The 11,218-nt window shown below is 38.7% G+C and overlaps 1 protein-coding gene across 1 annotated transcript; it reads left to right on the top strand.

Moving 5' to 3' along the window:
• Window positions 1-520: 520 nt before the first annotated feature.
• TIMM21 (translocase of inner mitochondrial membrane 21) lies at window positions 521-8,573 on the top strand. Its single transcript, XM_026112913.2, has 6 exons — window positions 521-1,210; window positions 3,707-3,769; window positions 3,875-3,972; window positions 5,336-5,409; window positions 7,889-7,994; window positions 8,088-8,573. Exons 1-6 carry the CDS (start codon window positions 907-909, stop codon window positions 8,178-8,180), a joined length of 738 nt encoding a protein of 245 aa, XP_025968698.1. The 5' UTR covers window positions 521-906; the 3' UTR covers window positions 8,181-8,573.
• The last annotated feature ends 2,645 nt before the right edge of the window (window positions 8,574-11,218 follow it).

The following is an 11,218-nucleotide window of genomic DNA, read 5'->3' as shown; positions in this document are numbered from 1 at the left end:
GTGTTTGCCAAGTGAAATTTTAAATATGTATTGTATACGTGGTTTATAGTTCAGCACGCAGAATCTTGCGATGCCTGTGTTTCTGAAAAACAGGATTCAACAGGGGTACCAAGAAAGATTGACGCATAGGATTTGCTCTAACAGGTGGTTGGCTACATGCTGCCGGGACACGTACAGATTCTGAGTAACGGGATTTTATTTCGATCAGGTTCCACATCAGAAAACTGCACTTGCAAAGGGGATTAACTAAGTGAACAAAATGATACAATGGTTAGTTTGAGTGTTCCTTAAAAAGGAAAAAAAATGTACACCATTAGTTTATTTATATCGGGCATCACTGACAAATCTTAATACCTATTAAAGAAGAAAGGGAATTTAAAAAAAAAAAGAAAAAGAAAGAAAGAAAAAAGCAACGGCCGCCCCAGCGCGCTCTCGCAGTCCCTGACGGCTAACGGCCGGCAGGAGGTGGGGCGCGGCTTGGTCCGCGCCGCCTCTCTCGGCGCCGGGCCGGGCCGGGCCGGGCCGTCGGCGCTTTGCATGGCGGTCGCTGTAGTTACTTTCCAGTGCGTCGTTTTGAGTAGCGGGCGCAAGCGGGAGTCTCTGTAAACTACGGTTCCCAGGGGCGACTGCTACTTTTCGTTTTCCGAAAGATTTCCGCAAGAGCAATGGCGAGTCGCAGCTGTCGGCGGAGAGGGTGCCGTGAACTTCTGAAGTGAAGCACAAAGTGCAGGCCAAAATTCAGAGCAGGAGGCCGCCCCGATTCTTCTTTAAGGGCGCTGTCCTGCGGCTCCCCCTGCTTTAGAGGCGAGGACCCCGGGAAGACTGGTGGCACGCAGGAGAAACTTTTAGTTTAGCATAAATCACGCTTCGGCAGTAGCACTCTGAAGCCGTCTCTTTTGCCTCAGCATGTTTTGTGCCTCGCTTGTGCGAGCTCGGCAGTGCAGCGAGAAGCTGCAGATCTCGCCAGGGAGGTGGCTGCTTGCGCCCTCGGGAAGGGCGCTGTCGGGGACCTGGCCGTGCCCGAGGTGGGGGCACCAGCCCCCCCGCAGGGAGCCCACCTCGCGCCCTGCTGTGCTTTTGCAGGGTGCGAAACAAAGTCTCTGGACGCAAGCGGGGGGTCTGAGAGCTGGAAAATCTGGCGATAGTAGCAAACACGTATCTGTGCCAAGGGATCAAAAAGAAGAAACTCTACTGTCGGCTGCTCAGAAAGGTAAGACGGCCCATAGTCGCTACTGAGTGGGAATAGTGTGCAATGCTTGAAGAGGCTAACCCCTAGGAAACTAGACACCGTGTTGTAGTTGAGATTTTAAAGCCCCAAAACTCTGGAGTTGAAAAATCACAATTCTTGGAAAACCCACAAGTTGACCCCTTTTCTTTTTACATTATAGTGTTTCCAGCAATTGACACACTTTAGGGGGTGTATTACACAAGCATAATAGAAATTCTGTGGCTTCTTCCAAATAGCTTGTTACTGTTTAAGTCAGGAATCTGCCATATCAGGGATAAGATATAGTAGCCTCCCATTTCCATTTTGTAAAGGAAGACCTGTCACACACAATCCGTCTTTTTTACTTCTGGTAAAATTGGCAAAACTCTTTGTTATTGGAAATGTTTCTATTGTAAATGAGATTTTTACTAGGTGACAAGTAATTCTCCATTTTACTCAACATTGGCTATTGCATTTTTTTTCACTCTTTTGCTTCCCATCTCGCCTGTTCATCAAGTTAACTAGTCTGCTTAGAACTGCATGCTGCCTGGGTAATTTGCTTCCAGTTCCAAAGGCAACTCATACAGAGTTTACACTATACTTGTAATATTAGCACAGTGAGATTGAACTTAGCATTCATTTCCAATGGAAAAATAAATAACAGATGAATGCATTATACAAAGAATTTATATACTAGACTAGCCAACAAATGGTTCAGCACTCTGAATAGCTAATGTACAGGAAGCTGATTCCCTGTAAGATCTGCAACAATCAGCTAATGTTTCTATATGAACAGTACTGGTAGACGTCTGCTTGGTCATCCAGTTTAGTCCTCTGCTATCAGAGGTATTCCTGTTTTTGTTTTGTTTTTAATGAGCTCTGCAGGCTAACCTTAAAATTAGCTACAGTTCTTAACTTGTTAATACATTTCTTTTTCCTGAGGATTAAAATCTTTTGTCTTTAACATTAGTAATACAAAGGGCCAGTTTTTAAACTGTGAACAGAAACAGTTTGCTGCTGAAATGTTACTGTTCTTTCTACTCTTCTGTAATGTCATACTATACCAGTAGATGATGTAACCTGCCCTCTGGCATGTGACAAACCTTTACATTTCAGCTAGTAGTCTTTAGGCTAATAACTTGTGTTTGACACAAATCACCCAGAAAACTACAAAACTCGACTGATCTGGTATCACTAGCAATTTATTTAATTCACAGATTATTCTGGAGGGCTATGGGGAAAGAGAGGATAAGATAACCGGTAAGTTGTTCTGAGCGCTTGAATGGTGCCCACAGGATGTTGTGGTGGCCTAGTCTGGACATTAAGTAGAGAGTTGAAACTCTTCATTTTACATCTCTGCGCAATACTAAACTAAAAATGGTTTCGGAGATGCGTACAGCGGATATCATGATTTCATCAATCTGGTACATGTCAAAATATAATTAAGTTGCTTTTTGTACATTGATACTTAGTTTTCTAAAATCTGTTCCACTTCATCATCTTTAGTGCAGCTGCAGTTGAAACAAAACTTTGTGTTTGGGGATGAAGAGGGATGAAGAAGAGAAATTTCTTGTAGATTATAGTAGTTCACTCTGATATTTATAATTTTCTTTCTCTGGTAATTGGGTAGTTTGTGACATTAGACATTAGTTATAGGATGCCTGTCATTTCGGTTCTTCTCATTCATTTCAGCAAAAAGTGGTTGCTACATAATTAGGTTCAGAAATTCTAAGTGCTTTGAAAAGGTTTGTGAAAAACTTCAACTGATGGGAAGGCTGCTGGAAAAAGGGTTATTAAAGTTTTCTCAGTAATTTGCACTTTGCTAAAAGGTGTACTACTACTTAAATCAATAGTTTCCTCCTCAAAGAATATTTTATAACAGAGACTCTCATATTTTTTTCAGCGTGTATACTGACACTTTTACTAGTATGTTAGAACAAATTACATTGTAAACTACAGTTGATTTTCTCAATAAATACATATTTTGGTGTGATAATCCTCCTTTTTATTGCTCACTTGATTGAGAATTCATAAAATCAATTATTTTCAATCAGTTTGTTCAATTTATAAGCTTACACCATTCTTTACTTTTGCTTTTCACCTCTCTTTCCTTGCTATAAGTATGGATTTATATGGTAGCTTGAATACAGTGACGCTAAATACCTAGTTACTACTTTTGAAAAACTACTTTTAATGTCAGCATGAGAGCTGTAGCAAATTTTACTCTGGATCTTGAAAACACCTAGTAGGAGATCAGGAAAATAATAAGGCCTAATATAGAAATATAAATATTCCATGCAAAATAGAGACATTCTGTGATCTCTCTCTTAGTGCTGAAGTATTATGGAAGCTGTTAGTGGAGATTTTTCTTCTGCATATATGAAGTCTACCAAAATGTTGTTTGAACTGTAGACTAATAGAAGATAATTTATATAATAAAGCTATTCAAGTTTTATTATCCAAGGTTGTAACTCCCACGTTATTTTCTGTCTATTTCAGTGAAAGAAGCTGGAAGAGACTTCACCTATTTTATAGTGGTGCTTGTTGGAATTAGTGTTACAGGTTTGTTTGTTTTTTAATTATATTCTTTTCAGAAGAAACTTCTCATGAATTCCATCTGGTTTGATTAGTTTTCATTTCAGCAGACGACTTCTTTTTCTGTTCCAGGTGGTTTGTTTTATGTGATTTTTAAAGAGCTGTTCTCTTCTTCCAGTCCAAGTAAGATTTATGGAGATGCCTTGGAGAAATGCAGATCTCACCCTGAGGTTGGTTTTTGAACCTTAGTCATAAGGGTTTTTTTCTCCCTAACTATTGTCTCTCTTGAGTCAAAAGTTTGCACCAGAATTCTCACAACAAAGGTACAGGAATGTCCACAGGGCACTTAGCAAGCAAACAGGAGCAAGATCTGCCTATGTATTTAGCTGGCCAGAGGAGGGTCAGCTCCAAATCAGAACCAGTACTACTAGGTCAAGTTAATCCAAGCACTGTACCTAAGTGAATTAGCCTGCTAAAAGGCAAGTGTATTGAGTGTACCACAGCACAGCACACTGATGCATCTACAGAGCATCTGACCATTCAGAGCATGTGCTTTTGTCTCTGTACAGAAAATCCTATAGACATACCTGAATGCCTACTAAATATGGGTACTTGCAGAATTCTCCAGATCAGGAAGGCAACTGCTCCCACTTGGGAGCTGTTGTCTTTCCTTAACAGTTATTCTGTTCTGACAGTTCCCTAGGGTACTGTCATTGTGCAAAGCTTTGCATAAAGAGCCAGGAATTTAAACTCTTAATTTGAAACAGATTAGCATATCACCGTGGGTAAAAGGAGAAGAGAAAGATGGCAGTCATATGGTCACGTAGTCATGTAACATAGCTGGATATAAACAAAAATCACTCTAAAACTAGACCCTAAAAAGTCACTACTTCAGGAAAAAAACAGTGACTGCATGAAATAACTTTCCAGACAAGGTTGCCACCGAGGATAACCTAGAAATGAAGTGACAAGTTGTCACTAGAAAAATAAAGCTTTGGAACAAGTTGTTACAAATGAGACTTCTCTCCAATACTTAAACCATAAAATCATCCTTCCTTTATAACCAACTTTAAAGTAAGTCTAAAGCTAGGTTAATTAGCTATAGTTTTATGGATATGAAATATATGTATTTTTTAAACAGTAGTGTTTTTTCTTACTAGATTACATGAGGGGGGAGCTTATTTACATTTTAAACTTTGAAACAGTCAGATATCCTCTTAGAGGAGACATGAGCAAACATTTTGTGGTTTTTTTCTCCCCCTTCTACGCAATATGTCTGCAAAGTGTGATGTATACAGTAAGAATGGAGATTAAAATGGCATAATCTCATAGGGTTGTACATGTGGAAGATAACAGTAGGATTTATTGTATTTATATGCCTGTAAAGAAATCCACTGAAATACAGAAATCAAACTGAGGAATTTTTGACACACGATTCTCTTTCATAAACTTTTGCCGTCTCCTTGACATATCAGACTCACAAGGGGCATTTTGTTGAAAGAAAATACACTCACAGCAGGGACATGAGCTGATACTAGAATGTCTGTTTGAATGTGTTACCTTCTGACAACTCATACCTCTTTTCTCTTGTAGGTAATTGCCGTTTTTGGTGAACCCATTAAAGGTTATGGCGAGGCAACACGACGAGGAAGACGACAGCTTGTCAGGTGTCCTTTGGTATTTGACCTGTAGAGACACTAGTTTTTGCACAGCAAAGACACTTTAGGTTACATTGTAATTTAGATCTAGATTACTGACCTGACAGAGTATGTGACATACCTTGTCACTTCTGAATGGAAATCAATGGAATATTTTTGTGGGACCTCTTGTGTGGCAGATAACCCACATTTAAAAAATATTTGGGCATAGTTTTTAGGTGAAAGAGTTTTTGTTTGGGCTGTCTGAGGTTGTAGAATTAGAGACTGTACTTGCAAGCACTGTTAGTGTTGACATGTTGACATCACCCCAGAGTTAGTCTTAACAAAATCCAAATGCTAGGCTCTTGTTTAGTGAGAGATTAGCTAGCGCTATTACCTGAACTGCTAACCTTATATTTACAGGACAGGAAAACAAGCTGGAAAGGGATGTTGAAAGTGAGAGAAGTCAGCCAAAGTGAGGCTTATGTCATAAGTGTAAAGAGGTAGAAAGGGACATGGTCACTATAATGATGTCTGATCTCTAGGCCTTTGACTGTTAGAGGTGGATTTCACCACAGAGTTAGACATCTGAACTATATACTAAATGCAGTGCATATACAGTATAAAATTCCAATTCTGGGTGCCTCAGAACAAGGAATGGCCAGTATGCTACAGGGAGAGCTGCTCTCTCCAAAAAATAGGACAAGTTTTAATAGATTAGCACTTAGGCCCAGGCATGCATCATGGAACAGGGAGACACCCAGATCAGACTGAAGTTTATAGCTTGAAACACTCTAATAAAACTGAAATTGTTCTTTGAAGAACAGTGGAGGGATTTTTCTCCTTCTGAAACAATAGTTCTTTATCAGGCCAGAAAGAACAAGAGAGATGCTGACTTTCAGGCTTTCACAATCCAAGCTGGTCAGTTTAAAGCAGATTGGATTTGGCCACACAGGTTACAGTCACTGCAGTGACTATATGTCCCCAGTTGATATGCAGCATTGACTGCCCATTGCTTTTATTACTTTCTGGTACTTGAGGCTACAGGTCTATTGTGTATTTAACAGAACAGCTCTCACCTAAACCTTTTGTGAGTGTGTCTATTTATTGCTCTCCTGATGAGGTAAAAAACAGAACTAATTCTTATAAAACATAGATCTTCCCTGCCCTATAGCCCAATAGGGACTTTGTCATTACTGGGTTCTTTGACTTGAATTTATTCAAGCAGGTTTCGTATAGTATGGGATACATAAGCCCAAATATAAAATTGGAACCATGAAATTGAGATTTTAGGAGAAGATTGATTTTTTTACTTTGAACTGAAAATTTATCTTTTCATCAGACTGCGTAAAATGGTGGTGTTCAAAGTTGAACTGCTAAACAAAAAGAATACAAACAATAGTTTTAAGCATCTGTCTGTGAAACAAACTATTTGGAAAACTGAATGTACAGTCAGTGTTTTCCTAGTATTTGATGTCCATCTTTTTGAAAGTCTGTTTTAAATAGCTTTTTGAGCCAGTGACTTGGTAAGGTGGTAGAGCTCATGTCTGTGATATGAACATGACTTTAGATGTCCCAAAATATGTGCAGATTTATTGCATGTTTACATCTTGAACATATTTGTTCCCTGTAACCTTCCATATCACCTTAAACTGCATTGAAAGTTTATTTCACAGTGTGTATTTAGGTGTGACTAATGGAGAGAAGAGCTTGGTAGTATGCAGCAGTTAGTAATTTCAGTAGGAAACCTAAACTGGCACAGAATTCTAGTCTGAGCATTAGTTTCTGGAAGTGGTCATCTAGAAAGTGACCTGACCTTTCTGTTTATCTAGTAATTGGCTGTAACTTAAATACCAGCAGTTGGGCTGGAGGTCTGATATGAGTGCCAACATTATACAACTTCTGTAAAACAAAGTTATTGCCAAAATAAGTAAAGCTCATAGTAAATTGCTTGATGTGACTTAATTAACCCAATAACTACATTGATTAATAGAGTTCTTTTTGCATGTTTTGACTTGGTAACTTAGTTTAAATGCCTAAAGAAACCTGCCAGTCTTGGTGATTTCTTTTCTCAAGGTCAGGTTCTGAATCTAAGGGTTATTTAGAATAAATAAAGGAAAATTCCAGAATTGCCAACTGTCAGATTGTTGTTGAGTTTTGAGGGGAGGACTTGCATATCAGTTTCTTTCAGTAAGCAGTGAGGACATGTAAGCACCTCATCTGTTAACCATTTCTCTGACCAGTCTAACCTGTCTAACTATCTCTGCTTAACCAATGCTCTTTTCTAACTCTCTGCTGCTCCCCATATGCCTACAGTAAAGCTTGAGAAGATAAATGGAGAAGGAAGGAACCCATGGTAGCATGTAGACTGTAGGATATGCATTGGAATACACTTTCTCCTGAAGTAGTTCAGCAATTCCTCTAGATAAGAAGTTGAAATTTGAAATTTAACTAGCATATAATATGTAGCCTTGTCTGGTGGGTTGAGTTTTTGTTTTACTATTTTTAGTCACATTGAATACATAAAGGATGGACTGAAACATATGCGTTTGAAGTTCTATATTGAGGGCTCAGAACCAGGAAAGCGGGGAACAGTCCATGTGGAGGTCAAAGAGGTATGTTTATTTGCTGGATATAGCTGACAAGCTTAATCTCACGTGTACTACCGAAGAGAAAAACAGAGCCTGAAATGTATTTCCTCATTACAGAATCCTGACAGAGGAAGATTTGAGGTGCGCTACATATTTGTGGATGTTGACACCTTTCCTAGAAGAACCATTATCATTGAAGACAACAGATAGCCAAAGATCAAAGTTGACCAAGTTGCTGTTTCATCTCCCTGAGTACCGGATGCGTAGCCTGTATACACATGAACTGTGTAGTGTTCTCAAGGATATCTTGAAGCATTGGGGTTGTGCTGCAGGATGTACTCTCTAAGGGCCTCCATTAAGGTCTTTCCTAATAACAGATACAGGGCTTGAGGTCAAGGAAATGAAAAATAGAGCCATCACTTATGGCAACTACTTTTGACATAGGAAAATAATGGCACATAAGGAACTGTTTAATGCTGGCTAATATATCTGCACACCCAAAAGCTAAGTCTTCCGAGGTTTGAGATCTGGGGAGGTTTTTGTCTTCCTTTGTTTGGATTTTCCGCTAGCCTTGCAATAAATAAATTGATACTGAAAAGTGTAGACAGACTCACTGTTTTCATTCTGGATGCCTTTGTGTAGATAAGATAAAATAAGAACATGTGTTTACTGATGCAACAGAGGTCTAGTCCAGGTGAATCTAAGCATATGAATTGTGGAGACTCATAGCGGGTGACTAGAGATAAAGAATATTCAATATTAATATCTTCTAAATAAATTAACAGCACACACATACTATCTACTCCTTCCAAGGTTTGCCACTCTGCTCCACTAACTATGACAGAGTGGTGTAGCTGCTCTCCATGGTCCACAATTTTTCCATTAACTCTTAGCTAATCTACATCTTACAGGAATCAGATTCATATAGTTTTACCCAAACTCAAAAGCTCAACTTAAGACTAAATTTATAACCTGGGTTTCTTAATTATTTCAACAGGGCAGACAGCAAACATAACTCTGTGTATTAATCAGACAGACTCAGTGGTATCCACCTGTCAAGCAGGACCGTCCAAAAAACTTGAAGCTTTAGCTTCATTCTTGGTAACCATTTTCTTAAACACAAACTAATGTGTTATCCAGTAGTTATCTCCCATATGTCATGAGCTTTTTAGTTCACTAGTTTTTTATCTCTGCATTAAGCATACCCTAACATTCAGTTATCAACCCTTCTTACCAGTTCATTTAATGGTACATTTGGATTGTTTTGAACTGCAGACAGTATTTCGTCATACAGTAAAACAAATATCATTAGCAGACCTTTAGTGATACTTTGCTTGACTTTAGCCATCCTGTTTTTTTGCCTAATATTTAACTGCTTATCAGTGTCTCCATTATCTCATTTGCATTGTAAAATAATTGGACATAATTTTTTTTAGACTTGGATAGCTTTGCTTTATATAAAGCAGTACAATCTTAGCTTCAGGCAGACACTCATATTGTCCAAGAGTATTCGGTGAAGAGGAATTGCATTCTTCCCAATTCTATAAGCACGGTAGAGAACAGTAGCATACATACAGCAGAGCAGCTGCCAGTGTTGATCTGAATGATTAACTACAAGGTATTTTGGAGCTTCTACACTGTATGTAATATAACTGACTTGTACTGTGCAGGCCAAAGGGATTTTACAAAGCTCCTTAAATCAATTGAGACTGACCAAAGCAATTTCACATTCAGTAATTCCAGCAGAGTGATAGATTTACCTGATTTCTTTTATGCCTTCATGGTTGCACGTCAAAACTAGCAAGCCTACAATTCTATCCATAGTCAAAAGCTATGAAAGTCAAGGTTTGCACTCTATCTGTGATTCCCTATTGTAAGTGTGGGAAATCACTGTGGTACTTGGTATCACCATGAAGTAACTCTGATAAGCTTATATTTTTGCCTATAGTTACTGAAATCATTAGTGCCAGTCTGGAAGGGTGTCTTTAGAAAACCGTTGATTCCAAGTGTTCCTGTCATTTACTTGAAAGCAGAAGAGTCAATAACACCTTTTGATGACACTTGTGACTTCCTAATTCTTAGCATTATACTTTGCCAAAACTTTTGTTTCAGAAGTAATTTTCAAACCAATCTGATGCTTCGTAACACAGTACGAAAAAGAAAAGCAGGGGTCCTGATTGTACCATTAAAAACTGCTGCATTACTGATTGATAGCATTACATACCATGATTCGCTGCCCCCACTTATGTCCAGTTACTATAAGCATGTGTCATACTACGGCAGTTACTGAAAACTTCTGCAAGAGATTTATCATGAATGCAAGACAGAGCAGGTTAGTCAGTGCATCTTAAAATACTGCAATCTATAATAAATTTTATAATTTAATATTAAGCTTAGTAGTGATACTACTTTTGCTCTTCTTCTATAGAAGAGTTTTTCCCATATCAAGCTGCCTGAAAGCTGTTGTAAAATTCTATGTCAACAATAGAAGTGACAGGCTAGATTTTTTTCTGTATCTGTGTTTCAGTTTTGCTCTCTTATTAATCTGTCTGCGGCTTGTTTTCAGTGTTTCCCTGCTGGAAAGAGGAGTACTTCCTAAAGCAAGATGTAAAAAACATTTCTTATAGTAAATGGTACAGTAAAAACACTGTGCCAAATCCAGTCCTTGAGGGGGAAAAAAAAGTCATGAGTCAGGGCTCAAAAGACATTTAAAAAAAGATAACCCAGCTATTAGGTTTACTTTTGTCTTGTTTTAGAGCCTTGTTTGCACTGAGGAAAGCAACTGTTGGGGCTAGAACTGTCTCTGGGAAGGGAAGGATGTTAACCTCACGTAATGACACTTTTTCAACAGTGCAAGTAAGTAGTATGTCAGGCTTGTGGTAAAATAGCAAGAATTGGCTGTTGGGGTTAATTTTTATGTTTGCCTTCAGCTTGAGAAAATGGACTAGGAATTTGATTCTTTATTTGCACCTAGATTCCTTCACACTGTTTCCAGTAGCAAAGAATTCCTAACATACACAGAAATACAGTGTTTTTCAAGGGTTGTGTAAAAGAACTGTGTAAATCAGAACGCGATCTTTCAGCTTCTGGTCACTGAGAGGCAGACATCAGAGCAGAAGCTTTCAAAGTTGTCTGTATGGCTCTCAGTACCACAGTTCAACAGGTACAATTACTACACAAAATTGCACTAAGTGCCCCCCTCATTACTTTGGCATTTGTGTCAGACCTCAGTCTCTTGCTCTGTAGCT

The sequence above is a fragment of the Dromaius novaehollandiae genome, chromosome 2 (genome assembly GCF_036370855.1).
Source record: "Dromaius novaehollandiae isolate bDroNov1 chromosome 2, bDroNov1.hap1, whole genome shotgun sequence".
In the NCBI taxonomy this organism is placed as follows: Eukaryota; Metazoa; Chordata; class Aves; order Casuariiformes; family Dromaiidae; genus Dromaius; species Dromaius novaehollandiae.
The sequence above is the reverse complement of the archived record's forward strand: the minus strand, read 5'-3'. Positions and strand labels throughout refer to the sequence as shown.